This window comes from Gobio gobio, assembly GCF_949357685.1.
Source record: "Gobio gobio genome assembly, chromosome: 23".
Classification (NCBI taxonomy): Eukaryota; Metazoa; Chordata; class Actinopteri; order Cypriniformes; family Gobionidae; genus Gobio; species Gobio gobio.
In genome coordinates this window covers 26,772,174-26,798,338 of record NC_137119.1, presented here as the reverse complement: position 1 = coordinate 26,798,338, position 26,165 = coordinate 26,772,174, and the positions used below count along the sequence as shown (strand labels likewise).

Genomic DNA, 26,165 nt, shown 5'->3' with positions numbered 1-26,165 from the left:
CCAAACTCAGGCAGTATAGGAGAAGACTTATAGGCAAAAGGATGTTGCAAAAATAAAAGTGTGCCAATAATTATGGCCAACTTGTTTGGGAGAAAAGCTTTTATTACCCCCATTTTCAATTATTTTACTTAAACGAAAGGTTCGATTTTTGTGAATGAAAGTTCCAAAGGATAAACAATATTGCTTTATTTTTACAGCCATCTTTGATTGAATAACTGCATTTGTGCATTATAACATAACTGTATTTACTGATACTGACAAACTAAACTCAGATAGCCTTAGTTGGGCCAAACTCTGGCACTTTGGTATGATAACTATATGATTCTGTAAACAATAACACAGGGGTTAATATGAAATAAGGTCTGTGATCTCAAATGTGCATTCCTCAGTAGTCTATTTATTTGAGGAACTCCATTGTTGTGCAAGACTGACATGATTAATTCCCCCCATAGTGTAAATGTTACTATTCAAATCATGTTAATCATATTTTTTTATGAAAACAGCGTGTTTTCTTTGCTTGCATCTATAGCTGTCATCTATTGCACTGTCAACAGTGTTCTTGAGTAAAGCAAACCGTTTTCCAGTCATAAATAACCCATGTTTGAAAAGGTTAATGTCTGCTAACATTTTCCAGACATAACTTTTAGCCTTCATGAACCTTAAACATGAGTGCACATTGACTCCAGACTCATGTGAGTAATATTTTGCATGGGTTTACACATATCAAAGGTAGGCCTACTATTGATTTATTTAGGGGTGCTTTTTCTAATTTTAAACAAATATCTAATAATATGTTTCTTGCTATTTTTTCTTTTCTCTATCACCTGCGACCTTATTAATAAAAGGTACACAGAGCATGCAGATTTTTTTTCTACTTTTCCCGTATGTTCCATTAGACTTTCCATAGTAAAGAGGAGGGATGTCCTTCTCAATAAACGCTCTTATTGGTTGGCGCGACCACTGCCGTCATCACGCACCGTTGCCAAACAATGGGCAGGGAAAAGCCACGTTGACGAAGTCGACAGTAGTCTGCGTTATTTTTCATCCAGGAAACAGGAGGATTGTTTTCATTTTGAAGACAACGAAGTAACTCTTTGGAAGAAGCGCTTGGCAGCAACCATGTCATCGCCGCCCAAAGAGAAAATCGAGACCAAAGCTGGACATCTCCCTGCTGGTAATGTCCCGTGCTATTCCTCCTGCTGTTGTTGTTTTTCTGTTGGGAGGTCTAACGTTAGTGGATCATTCCGACAAATGTGTGCATTTTTTTTATTTATTTAGACAACGTGGTTTTCTGTGCATGTCTGTAGATTTTAGACCGTGCATCAGATATCTTAATCTTAATAAATCACATTGAGCCATACCAAGTTAAAACTGATATACAAGAACATGTGTTGGGATATAGCTTTGTCTGGAAAACAAAAAGTGAAAGGGGGATGTCAGTTCATTTAACCATTAACTCAGGGTCATGACATTTCTAGGCGTTTGTTTAATAAAGAAAAAATGTATTCTGATATTTCTACCATTCCCACCACTGTTCAGTACAGTTTGTTTATTGTCCAAAACCAGTAACAGACTTGCCTACTTAAACAGCGCAAATCTGGAAGTGGTGATAATGTAATTTTACTAGTTAAAAAAAAATATATATATATGATTTTGAATTGATATATAGAGAGAATACATTTACATGTATATATTTTTTGTTTTATATAAACATGCATATACATGTATTCCAATGAAGAAAGGATAAGTTAGAAACAGGGCTGGAATGGGCCAAAAAGGCGTCTGACAAAAATAGAATAAAGCGTCTGAATTTATGCTGATGTGTCAAGCAAAATGCCTATAATAACAGAGTAAAAGTTGGTGTCAGCTTTTCATTGCTTACACAAATGTTCATAAGGGATATGAAAGGTATACTTTTCATGGAATGTCCCTGGTGCAGGATTGAGCTGATGGGAAGTGCTTGCACATTGCATGCCACAAGTATTCACTTGTCTCTAACAGACAAATGTATGATAGAGATCAACCACGTTTTATTATCATCATCCACATATTTTTCCTTTCACATGGTGTTAATGTGTGATTTCACATTGTGTTTCACTTCGTCAGCATATCTATCAGTGCGGTGTAAAGTACACAAGAAATCAGATAACAAAATGTGTAATGACCCTAAAAGTAGGCCAAGGGGAAAAGGTTGCTCACGAAATGGCTGCTTGTGCTTTTATGTCATTTCATAGCATTATATAATAAACACAATCTCAAGTGTCAGGAAATAAACTCTGCAATTGTTATTGTTAATGTGTGACAGTGAAAGTAGGAGGAGGCATGAGGATAGTTCAGAAGCACCAGTCTGCAAATGATGTGCCAGACAAGAAGGATGACAAAGACAGTGAAGAATATGAGACCGAGATGTAAGTATGCTGACCTTTACATTTCTGCCGGATGCATTCCAATTCCATCTCACTGCGCTGATAGGCTGTTTCTTCTTGTGAAACACGTGGTAGACTATATTTTCAGCTGGAGACTTGTCAGAAAAAAGCTGCAGCTTAGTTTTTTTATTGGTTAATTTTAGTGCTGAAGTACACTTGAAGAGGTTCTAGACTTATAAGTCCTATAATGCTCTTGTGTGTCGCTTCAGTTGTGTGAATCAATCAATACATGACACCTTTTTTTTATTAGTGTGCTCATGTTTATACTTTCATTTTGTTGACCTGCAACCAGTTGGCTTATTGTTGACATATTTCCAGACCTTATCAGCACTCTTATCAAGACAAACAGCTTCTTTAAATGTGTTATCTTATTGCACAATACTTCATTCTGATTGGTCGATTGTGGAAATTCTGCAGGTGGATATTTAGTATAGATATTTGTGTCACTCTACAGTTCTTCTCACGTCATTAAATTAATTAAACTGAAATCAATATTGCATGTCCATTTATTTACATATCAGCAGCATAATGTAGCCCAGGGTTTTTTTAACTGGGGTCCGGGGACCCCCAGGGGTTCTCCAGAAGGTTCTAAGGTAGGGGTGTCCAACCCTGGTCCTGGAGGGCTACCACCCTGCAGATTTGAGCTCAAACCTGAATCAAAAGCCCCGTTTCCACTGAAATTACCCAGAACAATTTGTACCAGGAACTTTTTTTTTACAGGAACTTTTTTCCCCCCAGACCTCCTACTGTCTGCGTTTCCACTGCGGTCTAAAGTACCGTGAAGATTAGGCAAATTAGTCCAGAGACGTGGGACTGCACGCAACTGTTCCTCCCAGTCAGCGATGGACAATAATCATTTTTGTGCGACACTGTCTGCAACAATAACAAGTATGGAGGTGATGCAAGCAGCGCTGCTTTTGCTAGTTATGTATTGGTTTACTAAAGAGATAATTAACAAAGCTGCGGAAAAGAGACGAGCACTGATTATAAAGCGTATTCTGGAAGCCCGTAAAGCTACATTTAAAATAAGACAACATGGCCCGGTTTCACAGACAGGGCTTAGACTAAGCCAGGATTAGGCCTTAGTTCAATTAGGACATTTAAGTAACTTTTATAAACGTGCCCAAGAAAAAAAATTACTGGTGTGCATCTTGAGACAAAACAATGCCACTGACATATTTTAAGATTTGTCAGTGCAAGATTCTTTCAGTTAAAACAGCTCAAACATTCATTTTATTCTAGGATTAGCTTAAGCATTGTCTGTGAAACCGGGGGCATATGTTATTATCAGCTATTACGGACATTGACAGTGAGATTGCTGAGACGAACACGTGCCATCGGACAGAAAGAGCAAGACATATTTACTGAAAGCAGAACGAACCTCACAAAAGACTTTTAAAAATGCCGGTTGAAATAAAATGCTGCGTGGAGTCAACCAATCAGCATGTTCAGCGCCCAAGTCCCACCCCCGAAAGTTCCTGAACTTTGAAAAAGTACTACCTCGCAAGCAGGGCCGTTTGGAGGGGGAATTATTTACCCGGAACTTCATTTAGACCCCGGTTCCTGCGGTCGAAACACACAGAGTACCATCCCAAAGTTCCAAGTTCCTGCGGTGGAAACACACAGAGTACCATCCCAAAGTTCCAAGTTCCTGCGGTCGTAACACACAGAGTACCATCCCAAAGTTCCAAGTTCCTGCGGTGGAAACACACAGAGTACCATCCCAAAGTTCCAAGTTCCTGCGGTCGAAACACACAGAGTACCATCCCAAAGTTCCAAGTTCCTGCGGTGGAAACGTGGCTAAACACACCTGAACCAGCTAATCATGGTGTTCAGGGCTGCTTGATAATTACAGACAGGTGTGTTGGAGCAAGGTTGGAACTAAAATCTGCAGGACGGTAGCCCTCCAGGAGCAGGGTTGGACACCCCTTTTCTAAGGGGTCCCCAGTAAATTTCAGAGAGTAAAAAAAAACCATAGCAAAAAGGGATAGTCTACTGAACATTCTAACTGTTTAATTTCTAAATGTTTTCCTTTCTTGCCAAAATCTGTTTGCTTTGTATCTTTCTAGTGAGTTTTTCTCACTATAGTCACTTTTATCTTGCTCACTGGGGTTGTAAGGCTGTTTTCTTAATGCAGTACGCAAGCTGCACATACATTTATTTTGAAAATGTTTAATTTAAAATGTTCCTCTTCAGGTTTAAACATCCACCATTATATATAGCCAATTTAAGTTTGGAAACAATATGTTGTATTTATAATGTCACACTTAGCCTACTATTTATCTAACAGTTTATTTATTTATTTTCATACATAAAAATATATCGATGGATTTTAGGAAGGGTGTCCCTCATAAAAGGTTCATCATATTTGGGGGTCCTTGGCATCATAAAGTTTAAAAACCCCTGATGTAGCCTACAGTTATTATTTTGTCAAAGAAGATTATTATCCTCTTAAGCATGAAATTCCTGTCTATATCATGCAAAATTGTTAAAATAATAATAATAATATAGGTCAAATGTATTTCTAAACAGGGCTGCACGATTTGCAAATGCATTTTGTCAAAGCTCTGAACCGAGCTGCTATGAGACACTGAAAAAAACCAGTCATGAACAGCTCACATCAAAAAAAAAAAAAAAAAAAGCAACAACAAAAACACAGTGTAATGTGTATTACATATTTTTATTTAATTAAAATCATGGCCTTTGCAATTTGATAACCACACTATTGTGATTTAATGCAGCCTTAATTAAGTAACAAAATTCTTACTAGAACATAGTAACCCTTTTAAAAGGTCATAATGACTTGGCTCAACATTGAGTTCAAGTTGAACAACATTTGTTTAGGGACACAGGTGTGCAGTTCCCATTGGACTGCTGGCACGTGGAGAGGATTCTGCTAAAACGAGTGTTTTTCTTAGCTTGAACTCGCTCAGTTCTCTGTTGGTTAAGCGGCCCACACTAAACCAGAGTATTTAATATGATGATGAAGTCACTGTTAGTGGCCATCTGTCTCCGTAAGTAAGAGTGAAAGTGAATATAGCAGCACATTGTCGTCTTTTACACAGCATTCTGAATGGGCGAGCACATGACAAATCATTTTTGGTGGCAAACTAAACATAACAACCTTCTTGGGAAGATGTGGCAACAGCCGGATATCACATGTAGCTTTTTCTTCATTGTGGTGGAGTGTGTTTACATTAAATAGCTTGCATTGAGTTATCTGCTTGTTGTTGGGTAGCTTTTTTAGCTCCTAGTTTTGTAAGTGCGTATGTGCAGTGCAAAAGATTTACAGCCCTCAGATTTCGTTCGCGCTTGTGTTGTGTTGTAGCTGACCTGTTATCAGCGCTACTGAGGTGTGTCCACAGGGTTTGGCTGCTGATTCGGATGGGCTTTATGGCTTTGTTAGCAGTCCCCGCCTCCACCCCGGTACCTGATGACTGATCGGCCGCCCCGTTACAGCGGGTCTGCAAGCGAGCCCTTATCAGCTCACTCAACCTGCTGCAGGAAATCCTACGAGGTGTTCCGTTCCTGAAGCTGCTTTTAATATGTCTTTGGCATTCCTTCAGAAACATGGAAGCCGTTTGCGAGTGGACATTTCAGAGAAGAGGTTGAAAGAAACGCACTGTGATGTTAGAATGTAATCCCTGCACCCACGCTATTAGGTTTGGCATTTTCTCGCAACGCTGGCAAGCCAAGAGGAAACTCGCAGTTTTCCTGTATAGTCTCTTTGTGTTCAGATGTTTTTACAAAGCTTTTTTTAGTTGTCGACAGCAGTGATATTCCTTGGATGGATGGTTGGGATCATTTAAAGGTGCAGTAAGCGATTTATGAGAAACGCTGTTGATATTTAAAATCAACCAAAATAAACACACCCCTACCTTCATTGCCCCACAATCAAAATGCACGAACACGCAATGCAAGAGTGGATGACTAAATAATGCTTCATGAAAAATAAAGTGACGATGACGAACAAACAATAAGGAAGAACAAAAACTGAACGTACAAGAGTATATACAAGCATGAGTCAGGGTTACAGGATAAGTTTTGAGTTGACACAACCAAATCAATCCAATTAGGTTTTGTTGGTACCATGATGCTGATCACCAACTTTCTCGGCCAACTCAGGTTTTGATCCTGAGTTTAGGTGTGACATCGGTTGCGAACAGCCAATCACTTGCTTTGAAATTCACACCATGTTGGAATTACTGTAATTACAAGATTCCAACTCGTACAAAGCTCTGTAGCTAGCACAGAGCTGAATAACCAGTGTTGGTTACATTACAAGTTACACGACTTGCGTAATCATATTATGAGTTTGCATTTCATTATAACAGTGAAATTCAAACTCAGAATATTATGCACCCCTGCAATAATTCAATATGTTATAACACAAATATACTTTATGTATTTAATCTAACTTTATGAACCAATGTCTTTGCTGCCGACCTTCATCATTATGCTGACTGCTGAATAGTCTGTCTGCCATAAAACACGTCCGACAAGCATTTAGTGAGTCAAAATAATTAGCCAGACTTGGACAAAATGCAAGAAGATAGTTGCAAAAAGCAGCTCAACAACAGGGAGAGACTGAAATGAAATCCTTTACAATGCATCCTCAGAAAGTGCTGTGGAATTGAATTAAGACCTCTGTGACCCTGTCTCAACTGAGTTTACTTTCAGAAATCTGGAATGAGGGGAAATGGTACAGTTGTTGTTGTTGTACAAGGCCAATGCACAAGACCTGTATAAGGAGTCAAAACTGAACAATAGACTGAAGTAATATGCCTGAATCTTACACTCTATTTCCTTCAACTGGGATGGCTTTGTTTGTTGAAAGCTAAGGGGTTTCCTACTGCAAACATTATTTCTTTCCAAAGCTCCCATACACGCCTATAAGCAAAGTTACGAATGTTTTCAGTGAGCTCAGGATGAAGTCTAATGCCTTCCATGGCCACGGATCATTGGATCTTTATGGGCAACTCTGGAGTGAGAACTTCCGTCTCAGAATTGGATTTCTGAATGATTGAAGGGTTTCCTCCCTGAATTTCATTTTTTATTATTATAGATGTTAATACTTGTTTAAGTGTGTCCACTAGCTGAATGTGCCAGACGTGCACACACACTCTCCCATGTCTTGCTCTGTCTCTCTCCCTCCCTCTTTGCTTTGCTAGCAGAGAGATGGCCTGTAAGCAGGTGGCTTCTGATGAAAAAATTGCACATTTGTCGCAACAAGTCAAGTGGCACTGTCTGGGGACCACCTGTCAAATGTAATTTGGTCTTCTCAGATGGATCGGAGGCTCAAATGGAATGGCTCTGAGCTGCTAATGTGATGTGCTATGCTGGTGAGCTCACTCTTTGACGTGTACACCTGTTCATGATGCAGGAACCTACACCGTCTTTCCTGGCAGTCTCCCAGTACAACTTACTGTCTCACTATAGTATTCTGCTAGGTGGCTGCTCTGATGAATGAGACTGATTTGCTTAGGATATAAGAGAAAAGGATGAATTCACTAAACCGTTGCACCCCTTTTATAATAAAAGTATAATTCAATCATGACAACTCTGAGATGTTGCATGTTATTGAATGTGGCAATGTTAATGTGTTTGGTCTTGTTAGCCCATGATTTACTCACCCTCAAGTCATCCTAGGTGTATATGACATTCTTCTTTCAGACAAATAAAATCTGAGTTATATTAAAAAAAGCTTTATAACGGCAGTGAATTGTTATTGTTCATTTTTGAAGTCCATAAAAGTGCATCCAACAATCATACAGGGAGTGCAGAATTATTAGGCACGTTGATTTTCTGATCATATTTTTTTTTCCAGGCACATTTGACCAATTCAAACCACAGTAATCCTAATAACTACTATTGATTTAGTATTTAATAATGTATAAGTGATATATAATTGTTCATGAAGGCTGGAAATCAAAATCACCTTATATTCAGGTGTGCAGAATTATTAGGCATGTCTTCTTTTACAGATAAATTGAGCCAAAAAAGAGATTTAACTCAGACTGAAAAGTCAAAAAGTATTAAATGCCCATGAGAAGGATGCAATACTAATGCAATACTAGACATTGCAGTTAAGGCATGACCATTGGACAGTGAAATGCTCGTTGGGTCAGCAGGATCTGACAAAAACAGGTGTTGAAGAAAAGACACCTGTTAACTGCAAAAGAATTAAGAATTAAGGTGAAGAATTAAGGGTGAAACCATCAGGAACCCTTTAGTCTCCAGCGCCACCATTTTCCAAAGCTGCAACCTACCTGGAGTCTCCAGAAGTGCAAGGTGTCAGGATCTCAGAGACTTCAGTTAGGTAAAGAATCCTAAAAAATGACCCCCACTAGATAAGAATCACAAGCTGAAGAGTTGTAAAATACATGAAGAAGGTTTTTTTATAGGCTTTATGGACAGATAGGTTGAGAGTGACTCTTGAAAGACCAGCACCACATCCTCTAGTACCACTGTTTGAAGAATTCATCTTCCAGAATCTGGCAGTACGTTTTGGGAGTTCATTTTAGTCCATCCTGAAGTCCGTTTTGCAGAGATGGACTAAAAATGAACTCCCAAAACGTACTGCCAGATTCTGGAAAATGAATTCTTCAAACAGTGGTACTAGAGGATGTGGTGCTGGTCCTTCAAGAGTCACTCTCAACCTATCTGTCCCTGCTGACCCAACGAGCATTTCACTGTCCAATGGTCATGCCTTAACTGCAATGTCTAGTATTGCATTAGTATTGCATCCTTCTCATGGGCATTTAATACTTTTTGACTTTTCAGTCTGAGTTAAATATCTTTTTTGGCTCAATTTATCTGTAAAAGAAAACATGCCTAATAATTCTGCACACCTGAATATAAGGTGATTTTCATTTCCAGCCTTCATGAACAATTATATATCACTTATACATTATTAAATACTAAATCAATAGTAGTTATTAGGATTACTGTGGTTTGGAATTGGTCAAATGTGCCTGGAAAAAAAATATGATCAGAAAATCAACGTGCCTAATAATTCTGCACTCCCTGTATAACTGCTCCACACGGCTCCAGGGGGTTAATAAAGACCTTCTAAAGTGAAGCGATGGAAATTTGTTACACAAACACATATTTAAGTTATCTAACTTCCACCAGATTGTCTTCCGTATTCAACTTACGGAAAAAGTGTAGTGCATCTCGCCGTTCAAAATGCTTACGCTACGTTGCACACCAGTTACGTTTTTCTGGCGGATATTTTACGTTTATAAAGTTTTAAATATGGATATTTGTCTTACACAAATGCATCGCTTCACTTCAGAAAGCTTTTATTAACCCCCCGGAGCCATGTGGAGCAGTTATATGATGGATAGATGAACTTTTATTTATGGACTTCAAAAACAAAACAACAATTCACTGCCATTATAAAGCTTGGAAGAGCCAGGACATTTTTAACTCTGGTTTTATTCGTCTGAAAGAAAAATGTCATATACACCTAGGATGACTTGAGTGTGAGTAAATCATGGGCTAATTTTAATTTTTGGGTGAACTAACCCTTTAATGCTGCTACTGCTAATAGATACACAGACATGCTCTTGCTGCATAGACAGACATAAATCCTGTAGCAGATCTAGGCAGGTGGAGCTGGGGGAGGTGGAGGGTTTCAGAGGAACTCTGTGTTCTGCAGGACTAGCTTACAACAATGTACTGCACCAGACTATTTAAATCTCATTAGCTGAAGGATCTGCAGAGGCCAATCAGCTTGTGCCATACGGTAATGTGATTGCTTGCAGATTGCATGTAAAGGACCTGCTAGCCTGCGCCCACTAGAGTTTCATAACTGAACTAGATATAAATACAAGTATGTAATAGTACTATATATTGGAGATGCACCGATTGCAATTTTCTTGGCCGATTCCCAATTTTTATATATATATATATAAATGTGTGTGTGACCTGCCAATACTAATTTTTGCTGATTCTAATTTTCTTTCTAATATCTATGACCTTATAAACAAACAAAAATCTACTTTTTCTTCAACGCAGTTTTATTTTCATAAAAAAAAAACAGTAAGGTCAGCTGAACGGTAAGTTATTATTAAAGGTAGGGTTGGTAAGATTTGGTTAAACTTTTTTTCCCAAATTTGTTTAAACTTTCTTTATATATCAATACATAATTAAAATGTAAGTACTCTGAAAAAGAAAGTATAAAAATTGAGTGTCTGTAGACCTCTCACGACTGTGTTAAAGACAGCTCATTATTTCCATTCACTCCACCTTCTCCCTTCTGGGCTCTTTCCAAAGCCACGCCCCCCAAAACACATGAACGCACTACGCCGACCGCTCAGCTGAAAGACGCATTATTAAGCTCAGACGAGCGGAGAAGAAGTGCATGTAGTGACATCATGTCAGAATTACATGTAATAAAAAATCTTACTTTATCATTATGAATATAAACAAATAAGATGTCTTTTAGTACTCCCTATCAAGCTAGAATAACGATACTGGTAAAGTTTAAAATACACACACAACACAGTGTCTGCGACACACACAGATACAAGATAAAAACATCAGTAAACATAGGTAGAGAATATAAAAACAAACCAAGGGCCGAAATAAACGTGCAGGTAAAGTTCCCGGTGAACATGGTAAAAGAGTTTAGACAGAGGGTAGTAGCTAAAGCTATCTTAGTTCTAAAAAAAGTTCCTGGATGCGGTGTACTAGCTTTTACACATGTATTTTATCTAAAGTTACATTTTGCAAAATTCAACACGACAGCGATCAACTTGAGCTAAGCATATTGAGTATTTATCATCTCTACTAATGGCTCGCTAAGTGTATAACATTGTAACTTTATGCCAAGTAATGTTATGTTAGCTATATTAGGCAGCTACGTGTGCTTGTGATACATGCTTCATGAAAACATAAACCAAAAAAATGTATAATCAAAATGAAAGATTACCTGTCCAGCAGAAATACAGCCTCTTGAACTCCTCAAATCAAACGGGTGCGCCAGGGTTGCCAGGTTTTCACAACAAAATCCACCCAATTGCTACTCAAAACTAGCCCAAAACAAGCCCAATCCTGTTTCTCCAGCAAAAATCGCATTTGGGGGGTAAAATATGTGTCTTTTTGGTAGGGCTGCCTGCTATGATTAGCATATCCCGTGGCAAAATATCACATAATTGGGGTCGCTTCAACCCGCGGACATGAAAAACAGCCCGCGGCAACAGTGTTGAAGTAGCCCGACTTGACAACACTGGGGTGCGCGCATGTGGGCAGATCCTGTAGCAAAAGGGGTGGTAGCCATGGTAGCGAGAGAGAGTGACAGTCGCCCAAGCCAATCACTTGTTTTGTCCCGGACGAAAATAATGAGCAGTGTTTATTGCAGATTAAAAAGTCTAGAGTCACTCAATTTTTTACTCTCTTTTTCAGAGTACTTACATTTTAATTATGTATTGACCTATAAAGAAAGTTTAAACAAATTTGGACAAAAGTGTTTTAGATCATTCTTACCTACCCTACCTTTTAAGGTAGGAAATACTATCAATTAATCAAATGTAAAATAACACTGGATAGTGTTCATTGTAATAATTAAATACAGATTAATGCTTAATTAAAGTTATAAAACTTATTCGGTCTAGAGCAGCGAGTGATTTTCTTTGATTAACATGGCAGACAGCAGCAGGAATATTAGGCTGCTGTCACTAACAGTTTATGCATGGATCCAATATACTGCTACACAACATGCATTATCTTTCTTAACTATTTAACGTTCCAAAACTGACTGTGTTTAACTGAATACTTGCCAAGACAGGAATTTTGACATAATTGTGTGTGTGTGTGTGTGTGTGTGTGTGTGTGTGTGTGTATTTGACTGTTTAAAGGGTAACTTCAGTGATTTAGCATTAGGCTTTGTATCAGTAGAAACCCCGTAGTATATTTGAATTATGGTACTTTCCCTCCTCATATCCCCCTGAGACGAGAGAATTATGCATTTTATTTCTCGAAAAAATCCTCAGATGACGCAAATCTTGTCATTTTGCATCATCTGAGGATTTTTTGGCCAGAGGCTAGAGACTACAGCTAGTAGTAAGAGCTAGTTCTGCATGTTTTAAACCCGCCCACAGAGGAGAGATTTCACGCACAGAATGTAAATGCGCTCGGCTCGGCCTCTGGCATTCATAACCGGAGCGATGCAGAGCAAAGTGAGTGTTTCAACTTTTCAATTAATTCCTATTAAAGTTTGGCTTCCATATGCGATCAGAAGTCGCACCAGACTGGACACGTGCTGAGAATGACAGCCGCGTTTACCTCAGCTCTGCTCAGCTCTTACTTACCTCTCGTGCTGAATGAAATCTGACTCCTGCTGCGTTTGTCCTGTGGTTTTCGTTCGGCTCACTCACACTTTATTGAAAAGACACGTTCAGTTTTTAATTGTAGTGTTGATTCTCGAACTGAACAAAATGATTGTATTATTATGAAGATCAAAACGACGCTGGGGGTGGTGTAGGGAGTGGTCTCATTGGGCAGCGAAGAAAGTGCATTCTGGGAGTTGTTGTCTTTCATCCACATGAGACAAATACATTTTCTGTCTTTTCTCAGTCTAGAAGGCACCAAATTCAAAAATAATTTCACATTTCTACTACATAAATGACACAGTTTAAATACACATCTTCCCAGCGCTGAAGTGCCCCTTTAAGCGCAGTACACCACTTATTTTGGTACTTGCGACTCACTAAATGTTCGAGACTGAGATGTGGCTTGTGTGCTCCACTTATGCTTTTGATGTAAGCAAGAAACCTGCGTGAATGAGTAAAACTATGCGCAAATTTTATAAGCACTATTTAACCATAGAGGATTGAGATGAGTGAGAAAGAGGAGGCGGGGTGTGTTACTTCGCCGTCGTAGAGAAGAGTGTGAGAACGTGCTGATGACTGTTTTGCCTGTGCCGCTGGCAACAAAACAGACAAACCAGACGGTCTGGGCCAATCGGTGCATCTCTTTATATAATAGTACTATAATAATACTTTTAGAATAAAAGTAATAAGTAATAATTGACCCCAAGCTTTCAAACAGTTGTGTAAATGATATAATACATATTTATACATATCAATATACATTTATAATAAATATTGCTAATTTATTTTAAATTTTAGTTTGTTTTCATTCAAATAATTAGTCCGAATATTAGACCATCGCAGTATGTTGATGCTTGCAAACCGTTTCCATGAGAGTGTGTGTAACACATGGAGTGTGAATGCTAGCAACTGGCAGGCAGATTCAGGTCATTAGCTGAACCTTGGAGCAGAAGCTGTTTCTGTAGAAGCTCAGGCTGACTTGCGACAATTCTCACACACTGCAGTCAATTTTTGGACACTTTACTGTAACTTCATCCACTACGCTGAGGGAAACCACATCACATTTCACCCACTGCTAAAGCGCATCCCTCCGTTCTGCAGTGGATGAAGCGAGTGTGAAAATCGGGCTGGGATGCTGACTTTTAATAAAGCAACACGAAAAAAAGAAAATAAAAATTGACAGTTTGATGACAATTATTTCCATGCTAGTTTCCCTCTCTGTGCTGTTTAGCGAAGTGTGCTGACGCTATTGGAATAATGGGCTCTTGGTGTGTTTCAGTTAATCTGCTTAAATTTGCCTCACTGTGTCGGAAGAATTTCTGTATAACTATGTTATCTCATTACCACAGAAGTTACTTTTCAAATGTTCCGCCTGTCAATCAAACCACACATAGAGGTGCATAACTAAAGTCCAAATCTGACTTCCCCATCCACCCAGTGGCTTTGAGGAAAAGATCTCTTGTGCACTATCGAGATCTTAGCATAACTGGATACTAAAAGATGTTATATTTGTAAGTATTTTAGTTTAGCAACACACATTTCTCTTTTTCATCATCGTTGTTGGTAGGATTGTGAACTTATAATTTAGGAAAGCTGTTAATGGTTAGTCTCACTTCTGCAAACTTTTGTAAGATTTATAAGGAACAGATACCGATGCAGATTTATCCCCTACGTTAGTTAATTTCAGAGGGGAAAGGCCTTTTATTTGGTTGATAGTAATTTTAGAAAGCCATTCATCAGAGCGCTATTGTGTCCATATCATGCCCACCTGTGTGGTTTTTCTAACCTATCATCAGGCCACACAGAATCTGCACATGCAGAACTTTGCAGAACGCTCAGCAGAATTTGAACACCTCTCATTAACAAGCTCCTGCTCACATCACGCCTTTTGTGTGTTCGTTTGTTAAATATTTTGGTTCAGTCGATTATGGGTTTTAGCTGCCAATAAGAGTGTACTCTGAGCTCTATTTTGCACATTTTGCTATGCTATTTACACCAAAATTGATGTGGAATATGCAAATAAGGAGCATATGCATTTCTCCTTCCACCCTGTATTTGTATTTTGTTGATGTTGAGTCTCAGTTCTGTGTTTGCTGCAGGGGCCAAGCATTGAGCTTCAGGTGCGGTTCAATTTTGTATCGTTTGCACGGTTCATTCCCTCAGCTACAGACAAGTGGTTTATGCTGTTTTCTCCCGATGTAGCTCATCAGTAAATAAAAGCTATGCCACGGGGTTGCCATGACGACGGCAAGTTGTGAGCGTCTGTGCCGACTTGTTAATTGCAGCAGTCGCCTTTGCTCCTGAAGCTGAGATTGGATATACCATAGCAGTTCACTCTCTTCCTACACATAATCTCCATATACTGTATATGTATGCCTCCCATTTTGGGATGGATGGATGGATCACTCGCTCGCTCGTTTTACTGGTCAAAAGTTTGGAAAAACTATTATTTTTATATATATATATATATATATATATATATATATATTTGTTTTAGAAGTCGTAGCCATAACTCCAGTCTTCAGAAACTATTTTAAATAAATCTTGTTCTTTTGAACTTTCCATTCATCATAGAATCTTGGGGGGGAAGGGGTGGTTTCAACATTGATGATGTTAATAACAACCATTATTAATAATTGAGCATCAATAATAATTAATAACAACTGAGAACCAAATCAGCATATATAATATACACTGAAGACTGGAGTAATGATGCTGAAAATCCAGATTTGCATTACATGAATAAATTATTGTTTAAAATGTATTAAAATAAAATGACTATTTATATTTTTAATTAAATAAATGCAGTCTTTGTGAGGATAAGGGACTTTTTTAAAAAGTTTTAAAAATATTATTTTGATCGGTAGTGTATATTGATCTTGATTGATTTAAAGTTTGTTTTATTATTTTTATTATTTTGACATAGCCATGTATGTTATAAGAAGTCTGCCTTCTGTATAAATTGCATCTCTTCCGCACAAGAAATTCGGCCTTGGTTTCCACCCACATTAATACCAGGAGAGGTTTAGCTAATGCATTAATATTTTTGTTCAAGATGAAAAGTTAAATCTTCCAATTAGTTATTGACCTTGATATTTACACTGAAATGTATTTCAGTATGTGTTTTTCCATCAATGATTTTACTTAAATTAGGCACTTAGTAACTTGCAACATCTCTGGCCTGATTTCTTCATTTGAAAACCAGCACACCACTGCCACCCTCAGGTGTGGAATGGCATTGCTAAGAAAGGAAAATGGTTGAAACATGCTCCTGATTAACATGTAATGTATTTCTAATGTTATCCATACACAAAGATCAAAGCATGGGAGGTTAATAATTATATCCATAGATAATGTTTATCTTATCGCTTTATGTTCTAATCCTCTTCCATTCAGCAAATTCTAAACAAGCTATAACATTCTATAACAAAGAATCCTGTTTGCTTTTTTGAATTCATTTACACTGTGATTTCAATGACTTGACTTTTGATACCAAAATCTCACTTTTTCTTTTTTTTTTTTGAGACAGGCATTATAAGATTTATACGATTTTTGCCCTTGAAAAGGAATGTCTGTTTAATCTGAGATTATACAGCGGTCTCTTTTAAAAGATAGGAAGCTATGAGACCCGATGAGCAGCACTGTTATGCCTCAAAGGGAGATTATCCCTTTGGCAAGTCTTTCTCTCTCTCTCTCTCGCTCTCTCACTGTCTTGAATCTTTGGAGTTTCCTTGCCTTCTCACAGCAAGATGAAAGCCACAAACTTCTGACATATTCTGGATTTCACAGCATTACAGACGCACACTTCTCACAATGCCCTCATTTATGTTCAGCCTTAAGTATGTTGAGACATCAGGATGTGTCTCACGCTGTGATAACAATTTAATTGTCTCCTTTTACAGCTCGGTTTCCTGCAGCGTGCGAGCGGTGGTGTAATGTACTACAGATGGAATAGTATTTGCAAAGGGCTACTGGAAAACGGTCACTCTTCAAAACTTTCTCTTTGACATTATTATTCTACTTTGATTGAGCTGTTTTTCCTGTCAAGGTCAATTATCACTCTTGACCTTCTCTTTTGACTTAGTGCTTTAAGGGAAACGCTTGGCTTTGGAAAATGAATGAGTCATTTCTGAGGCTGACGGCTTGCACAAGCCTGAAGCGATGTTTCTGCTCTGTGCTCAGATGGTGGCGGTAAATTCCCTGTCCCTCGGGAATTTTTATAGGCCATTTTGTACCTTACCCACTGCCTGGAGCACCTGGTTTTACATCAGACCCCTCTGTTTACTCCCCCCTACTTTCCACATGTGCATGTTCACGCAGGCCTTGAGAAGAGACCAGGATTTAAAAGGATAGTTCACCCAATAAATGAAACTTGTCGTCATTTACTTACTGTCATGTAGCTCCGGACCTGTATGATTTTTATTTCTTCGGTAGAGGATTTATACAATGAAAGTCAATGGGGTTTAAAACAACATTGGACCCCATTGACTATTGTTGTAAGCAGGGCCTAAAACCAACTTTTCGCCACACCTGCCAATGGCGGGTGACTTAAAACATTTTTGGCCGGTAAATTCTCTTTTCTGAATAAGATTAATCCTCATTAAACTTTCGAAAGTTATTCAGTCAAGAGCAGGGGGTGATTATTATTTGACTTCTGTTTAACATTAAAAACACAGAAGGCAACAGGTTTATTAGGCTGCTGTCACTTTAAGAGCTAATGCACGGATCCAATACACTGTAACACATGCATTTGAATTATAACTGTTTACTTTCATTTAAGACATAACTGACTATGTTTACAAGGATACTTGCCAAGATGGGCATTTTGACATAATTAAGTTTGAATATGTCTGTTCAAGCGCAAGAAGACACACAAGTTGGATTTCTGAACTCACAAATTGAGTTCCCTTTCGCGTTTTCCTGAGCTTGAATATTTAAATTGGTCGATCATGGTTGTTCATGTTCATGATATTAGAATTCATAAAAACTCGCGATTGAATTTACTTGAATTTGAAATTTAATTTTGCATTTGGCGCTTGGCGTGTGTTAATCTTAGACCCTGATTGTACTATGGACACAAACAGTTAAAACATTCTTCAGAATATCATGATTTTGTTGTCTATGTTGTGTACGTTTGTCTTAAAATGTGGTAACTCACATGGGCTGCGTGGTTGTGCTTCAGGCGACCTGAGTTTGAATCCTGGCTGGTGGACTTTTCTCGATCCCATCCCCCTCTCTCTCCCACTTTACTTCCTGTAATCTTTTTTTAAAAAATTTTTTATAAAAGAGCCAAAAATAATTCTTAAAAAAATATAATAACTTTGCTATCTGAGCCATAGCTGTGTGGGCAAGTGCTCCAACATATTGTGCGGTTGCACTTTAGGCGACCCCAGTTCGAGTCTCGTCCGCCTGTCTGTTTACATCATCAATGCCGTGTGACCTATTGGTTAATGTTAACCAATATGCATATAGCTATTTAGGCAATATCCTGTTCATTATCTTGTTTCACTCATCAGTGATATTGTATTCCATGTTAATCTACAATTAGAAGTATAATTATCATGCTAATCCCACTGTAATTGGTGGCCTGGTGAATGTCGATCACACATACGGAATGTGAAATCTATATGATGATGTTTCCATCAACGCTGTAGCTAATTTGTTGCATTAGTATTCCATCCATGCATCTGATTAGATACGTGTCCGGACACAGAGAAGACGCTTCCTTCTTGCAGTTATGTGGAGTAGAGGGCATCTGCTGACAGACACGTCAGATCTCTGATTGAGCTCAATTTGACTCCGAGCTCCTGCTCCCGTAATGATGCTGCCTGTTGACCTTCAGCTAATCAGTGCAGGCCTCACACTTTGATTTCATATAGCCTGACAAACTGCTGTCAGCTCGGCATTGATAAAATTATAAATTGCGCATTTGTGCACGGTGATGGATAGCGCTGATGATCTGTCACAAAGCCATTTGTCATATATTATAATATAATAATAATAATGATGATTATTATTATTATTATCTAAATATCAATTAATATTTTTGTTCAAATATTGACATATTGATATGATATATACATCGATTAGGCATAACATTATGACAGGTGAAGTGAATAACACTGATTATCTCTTTATCATGGCACCTGTTAGTGGGCGGGATATATTAGGCAGCAAGTGAACATTTTGTCCTCAAAGTTGATGTTAGAAGCAGGAAAAATGGGCAAGCGTGAGGATTTGAGCGAGTTTGACAAGGGCCAAATTGTGATGGCGCTGCATAGTCAGGGTGCCCAGGCTGAACCCTGTCCACCGCCGAAAGTGCCAACAGTGGGCACTTGGGCAATGGAAGAAGGTGGCCTGGTCTGATGAATCACGTTTTCTTTTACACCATGTGGATGACCGGGTGTGTGTGTGTGCGTCGCTTACCTGGGGAACATATGGCACTAAGATACACAATGGGAAGAAGGCAAGCCGGCAGAGGCAGTGTGATGCTTTGGGCAGTGTTCTGCTGGGAAACCTTGGGTCCTGCCATCCATGTGGATGTTACTTTGACACGTACCACCTACCTAAGCATTGTTGCAGACCATGTACACCCTTTCATGGAAACCGTATTCCCCGGTGGCAGTGGCCTCTTTCAGCAGGATAATAGCAACAATGGTTTATGAATGGTTTGCGACGCATAACAATGAGTTTGAGGTGTTGACTTGGCCTCCAAATTCCCCAGATCTCAATCCAATCGAGCATTAGTGGGATGTGCTGAACAAACAAGGCCCCACCTCGCAGCTTACAGGACTTGAAGGATCTGCTGCTAACATCTTGGTGCCAGATACCACAGCACACCTTCACACCTGGTTTATGTGTTTGGAAACATCTCATTTCATTAATACTTTTACCAGCAAGCACAAACAAGTTCTCTGGTCAAATTTTGGCCTTCACCTTCTGCCTAAATTCAGTTTAAAGGTGTGTTTGGCCTGGACACAAGGCAGCACTATTGAGCCAAATCTGGCTGAAATCCACGAAAGGTTTTTTCCCCCCTCTGAAATATGAGTGGTTCATTCATTACCAGACTACAGAGTTGTTTGTGTTCTCCTTCACATATTCCCAGTGGAAAAATTAATGATCCTAAAAAATCAGACTGATTAATATACAGGCTTATTTACAATCATTTGCTGTCTGACATGAAAAGAGAATCATCTGTTTTGCTTATGCTTCATTAAATTGGAATTTTTTTAAGACATTGCTTTCTGTTTGTAACTGTGGTCTTCTCTTTTTTTTCTCGATCTCTAGCCCACCAAAGATGCCTGTTGTGGTCTCGGGAGTTGTAACTAAGGTTAGTACATATGTCCATTGATTACATCATAATATCTCAATCAAAGGCCACGTTATTCCTGGTCCAACAGTTTTGATGGTTTATCTGAAGGCCTGTTCATAGCAAATGTGAGCCTAATTATTTCCTAAAGGTCTATTTACGCCAAAGACAAATACCTGAATGTTCCTTGTAGTCCGAAGACGTTTTGGACTGCTGTACATATAAACTTATGTCGAATTGTTAGCATGTAAATGTTTATACTCATTTTGAATGGGAACATATTCAAACATTTCCCTGCAGACGAATATTTGCATCTGGTGTGAATGGGCCTTTATACAATTGAAAGCAGTGCCACATTCATTTTAAACTTGCTCATATCTAAATTCATGAAAGTTTGGCCTCATGAAACCCTAGCCCGAGGCTCAGACATAGATAGTTTGCTCCGATAAAAGCCGTTTTAGTCTCGCATCACTTGAGATAATATCAATAGTCCGATGCGCTTGGAGACTTTGTATGGGGTTCGTTGAATGGCTCGTCACATAGAGTCCACTCTGCTCGTTTCCAGCCCAAGCTGACCTTAATCCATTCTGCCGCCATGGGATTGGCCGTGTCTCAGGATTTATGTTTTGATGGAGGCTGACATATAATGCATCCATCTATGCATGCTTACCAGGATGAGGATGCTGCGTTAGGAGGGAGAGTTTGCAGTTTTATTAAATACGGTCCTCAGTGTACATATGTCAGCTGCTCAAGATGTGTAAGAGAACGTGGTGTTTGATTGCGCATGTTACAGGCCATTACGAGTGACCCTAGAGGATGTCACGATGCACATGGTGCTCTTTTACTGGGGCATTGGCCTCCTTTTACTTTTGAAGTGATCTAAACGGCTTCTAGTGACACAATTCATGCAACATTTCCTCTCTAAATACTCACATCTGAGGCTCTTTTAGTCCTCCAGCAAGCTGGTAAACAGACAGGAAATAGAAAAATGCCACGCTTGTGTTCACTCTTGGCTCGTTACACTATCTTGGACTGTCCACCCCGTAATCTACTTCAAAAGCTGCACATATTTGCTCTGAAAGACTCTCTCTCATACAGATGAAAGTGATGCTGAAGAATGTCTGCGGCTGCTGCTTTCTTGCAATATAGGATTTTTGTCCCTGCTGGGCATCAGATGTCAGATGCTTTCCTTTTCATGTTAATAGACATGAAACGAAGGCAAAGAGCTCTGTCTCTCATAAATAGTTTAGATTTTAAATAGATGGCAACTAGAAAACGCATACAGAGATGACTGTTGTAGTTTGATATAAATCATAATTAAGCAGTGTCACTCACAAGAGTGCAGAATTGTTTTTTGGTTTTGGTTAGTTCTGAGCAGGAATGGTAACTTTGATCCAAAAGGTAACCCGTTAACAAGAATAAACGGGTACCTGTTAAGTGTCCTGGCCCACCAGTGGGCCCAAATCCATTACATTTTTTTAAACGGTAATATCCTAAGATACTAAACCTGACCTAATCTTGACAAACTATATATCATTTGAAAGCTTACAATCTCTGTTTTAAAAAATTCACTACAGATGAGCAGTATTTAATCAATTTTGCAACAAGAATATTTTCATACTCATAAGGTGTGTACAGACCTTTATTTTGAAATGGCAATGAACAAGAAAAATGAAAGATTGGTAGAAACCTCAGTTTCTAGAGAGTTCAAAAGATAACATCCATTCAACATTTTGAGGAAAAAAAGGTCTGAAAATGTTTTAAATATAAAGAAAAAAATTATAGATTCTCCATGTGTGATTTGGCGGCGGGCTATAACGCACATACGTGTTTTTTTAAATGTTTTTTAGAGGTTGAATTCAAATCAAATACGGCCAAACTGCACATACTACTTCTGAATAGGATGTCTACTTCATAAATTGTATGAAAATTATGGAACTATATGGATCAGATCACTCAAACCATATATGGAATTGGGGGCCCCTATATGGTTTGTAATGGAGCTTGGTTTTTATCCAGTGAAAAAGTTTGATACTGCACCCAAACAAAATCTCACTGAAAGATAATTTTTTAAGTTATCAACCTAAAATTTGGAACACAACTTGTTCAGATTTGTGGCTTTAATTTTCCTGCCGTTTTAACGTAAACCATGTTTTGTAAAATATATATTTTATATAAAATATATTTTCATTTTCATAAACTAAAACTTCTACCACTTTTTTTCTTTCACTTACATAATTTATTTGATTTCTACAATAATCTGCCAATCTGGGGTTGGGGGGGCGGGGTTGACAGTTAACAGGTTAATAATGCCTCTTTCAAATGAGAGTATTAATACGCTTTCAAATGAAATGACAATGACATCAAAAATGAAAAGGGAATGAAAGGATTCAAGCAACAGGATGTGTTGTAACTCTGCACTTTTAATGTATATTAACCACATATGGTGGGCAAAAAAGGTGAATTGTCTATCGTCAGTAGTTTAGTGATGTATGAGGCACAGCTCTCACAGAAGTCACTTTCAAACCACGCAGCTTTCTTTTGGTCAGTACTGTGGGTGCCCCTTTACTGTGGGAAAAAATCTATTTGAAGCTAAATATTAATGTTGTTAAGCAGTTACCAGCATTTAAAAATGTGTTTTACTCTGTAACAGTTGGAAGGAATTTGTGTTACTGTTTTCTATTACATTCTGTGGTTTCTAAACCCTGTCTAATATTGAGTAACTCAGGGGTCAGACACAATTTTACCTCTAAGTTTGTGCGTTTAAAACATTTTTTTTTTACTTTTTAGTAACTTTGAAAAAAAAATAATAATAATAATAATAAAACCGTTTATATTGCTATTTAAGTTTAATTTATTTGTATTTATTTCCAGTTAGTAATTTTAGTGCTGTAACTTTAACTCATTTCAGTTAGTTGCCAAGACAACATTTCCAATTTGTAACATTTATCTAATATTTATATTTCATTTCCTTTACCCCAAAAAAAATGTTTTTAATAGTTTACTTTTAGTTAACAATAATAACCTTGGAACACAGAAAAACAATCACAGTGCAGTTACAATATATAGCACTCTTTGAACACCTTTCGGCCAATCAGATTAGAGGACCAGTTTACTTCAGATGACGCAAACTCTGAATCAACGTGCACCAATGTTAAATTATTCTATAGATCCTAATTATTTGTTAACATGTATTAATTACTTCAATGAGCTTATTGATTCTGCCTTAAATTAATACATTGTTTAAATGAATACATTGTTAGCTAACTGCGTGATTTGGATATGTACATTTCTGAAATGCATAACTTGGACACCTTCACCTCACCTCTGATAACCGATCACTCTAAATTGAAATTTAGACGCATGCATGTTTTGTAAAGCTGCTTTGAAACGATATGTATTGTGAAAAACATACAAATAAATGTGAATTGTATATTTATCAGTGTGATTCACTACACAGAGATCATTTGTCATGTCAATTATCATATGCACAAATTATAATTGCCTGTGTTTTTATTGGTTGTCCTTCTCAGGGGGATAAAGACTTCACCCCTGCTGCTGCCCAGGTGGCCCATCAGAAACCTGTGCCCTCGGTACAGAAGCTGCCTGCGGCCCACCACATCAACCAGCACATCCACCAGCCTCGGAAGTGAGTCCTTAACCCAGCTCTAGACCACCACGGGCCCCCCGCACAGGGCCAGGACCACACCACCCCAAACACCTGCTCAGGTTGCCAGGGATCTCTTGCCATAAAACATTCCGTACGCTCCCTCCCCCCACCCCCTTCCGTCTGTGCCTGCAAGTGTTCTGTTTTGACCAGTATCATGACAAACGTTCCATTTTCTCTTACCTGTAAATCATTGCAACACTAAAATTGAAGGCTTCATTGTGAATCACTAATCAGGAACATGATAATTCTGTGGGTTCATTTCATGAGGGATATGTGGAGCTGTGTTTTAATTTTGTTTTACATGAATAGTTCAAGAGAGATGTAAATTGTATAAATCCTTTTTTTGAACTCGGTGAATGTTGTATATTAGGCATTAGGTACTAGGTGTGGTTATCTGAATAAAGAATTAATATAAAACCATGCACGCCTTTTTGCTCTTAAAAACGCATTCATGAGCTACAATTGCATTACCTGATGGGAAATCAGTGCTTCAACAAATAGGTAGTGACATGCAAAGCTGAAATTATCTACAAAACCATGTGTTATGTTAAGTGGTTCAATTTGAATCAACTGCTAAAAGTTATAGAGAATAAAAAGAAGAGTGTTAAAGTGATAGTTCACCCAAAAATGAAGATTACCCCATTACTCACCCTCAAGTGTATATGACATTCTTCTTTCAGACGAATACAATCAGAGTTATATTAAAAAAAGTCCAGGCTCTTCCAAGCATTATAACGGCAGCCCAAAATTTGAAGCCTATAAAAGTGCATCCATCCATTATAAACGTACTCCACACGGCTCTGGAGGGTTAATAAAGGCCTTCTGAAGCAAATCGATGGGTTTTTGTAAGAAAATGATCCCTATCATTTAAAAATATGGTCCGCTTCCAGCGTACTGCCTTCCGTATTTAACTTGGAAAAAAGCATAATTGGCGTAACGATGACATCGGACATCAGAAGTGTTTTGATCTGCGAGAGGCGTTACTCTTTCTTCCTAAGTTGAATACGGAAGGCGGTCTGGCGGAAGCTACATATTTTACTTAATAAAGTTTTAAATATGGATATTTCCTTTACACAAAAAATTCTTACACCCCAGAGCCGTGTGGAGTACTTTTATAATGGAAGGATGCACTTTTTTGGGCTTTAAATTTTGGGCAGCCATTCACTGCCATTATAATGCTTAGATTATCCAGGTCATTTTTTAAATATAACTGATTTTATTCTTCTGAAAGAAGAATGTCATATACACCTAAAATGGCTTGAGGGTGAGTAAATTAGGGGATAATTTTTCATTTTTGGGTGAACTATCCCTTTAATATTTTTCATATGGTAGAATCGCATGTCCCTAAGAAATAAGTCAGTGCTTGCAAGACAGCACATGAAGAGAGACAGTGAAATAGAAGAAAAGACCAATCATAATACACTGTAAATATTACAGTGACATCGATTCCAATTAGTGATATTATATATACACATTTTGCAGAAATTTGTGAAGAATAAAAAAGTAGTGGGATTTCAATAATCTTTGCTTAAACTGCATGCTCGAATTGCATTTCCAGAAGAAAAACAAAATCAGAAAGAAGGTAATAATTACAAGAAAGAGTAGACCAAACAGTGTTATTTATGTTTATGTTAATGACAGTGATTTGAGCTGAATTTGAAATAGAGATTGCAGTACTCTCATTACAAGCACTGTAATAAAGACATTAAACAATTGCCATGTCTGTTTTGTCCTATTAAATATTATTAATGAAGGCAGTATATTACTAAGCTCAGCAGGAAAAGTTAATGTGTAATCCCATGGCCTAGTTTTCATGGTCTATGGACTAGCTTCCTGTTCTCCTCCCCGACTCCTCCAGCCTATGCGGCCGCCAAACCCAATGCCACTCAGGATTTGCCTTGTTCAATTTCCTCCTTCATCATCTCGCCTTCACAAGCTCTTGCTATCCCTATCCGTTCACTTTGTGTTCCGCTCAAGTGTCGATAAGAGCCAGCAGCTGCCGCAGGCTTTGGTTTGTTCCCACGGCATGTTCTGGGCCCGAAACGGCGAGACTTCTGCGGTACATGCCATTAGCACACCAGCTGGCCAAACCTCAAGGTGAACTTCAAAAGCTTGAGCGGCAGGTAAACCCTTACGAAATGTCACGTCTCAGGTCAAGGTTGTACTTTTCCATAGTGTGCTATCTGGAAATTGAGCAGTGGCTTTGAAGCCAGTTCAGAGTGACCCAAACCCTGGGGTCTATCTGACATTCAGGTCCTCCGGTGTATTTGTCTTTGATAGACTATCAGTCCTGCTGCAGATCTCACGTCAGCGCTTTGATTCTCCAGCAGAGGGCGCTTCATTGTTCTTTAAGTGCTGACCTTGCAAGGACAAGTAGCCTACCTCAGCGTCTGTCAGCTCATACCACTGACCTCAATAGCTTA

General features: G+C 38.4%; 1 protein-coding gene across 3 annotated transcripts; it reads left to right on the top strand.

Moving 5' to 3' along the window:
* Nucleotides 1-965: 965 nt before the first annotated feature.
* On the top strand, nucleotides 966-25,457 carry dap (death-associated protein). Of its 3 annotated transcripts, none has more exons than XR_013815691.1 (5): nucleotides 966-1,174; nucleotides 2,306-2,408; nucleotides 20,051-20,093; nucleotides 23,606-24,343; nucleotides 24,977-25,457. XR_013815691.1 is itself a non-coding variant. In XM_079806540.1 (4 exons), the coding sequence occupies exons 1-4, from the start codon at nucleotides 1,120-1,122 to the stop codon at nucleotides 23,723-23,725; spliced, it is 321 nt and encodes a 106-aa protein (XP_079662666.1). In that variant the 5' UTR covers nucleotides 975-1,119; the 3' UTR covers nucleotides 23,726-25,457. The 3 variants fall into 3 exon arrangements, 1 of the variants encoding a protein (XP_079662666.1); XR_013815692.1 differs by having other exon boundaries at nucleotides 978-1,174; nucleotides 23,606-24,506; nucleotides 24,850-25,457; XM_079806540.1 differs by having other exon boundaries at nucleotides 975-1,174; nucleotides 23,606-25,457.
* The last annotated feature ends 708 nt before the right edge of the window (nucleotides 25,458-26,165 follow it).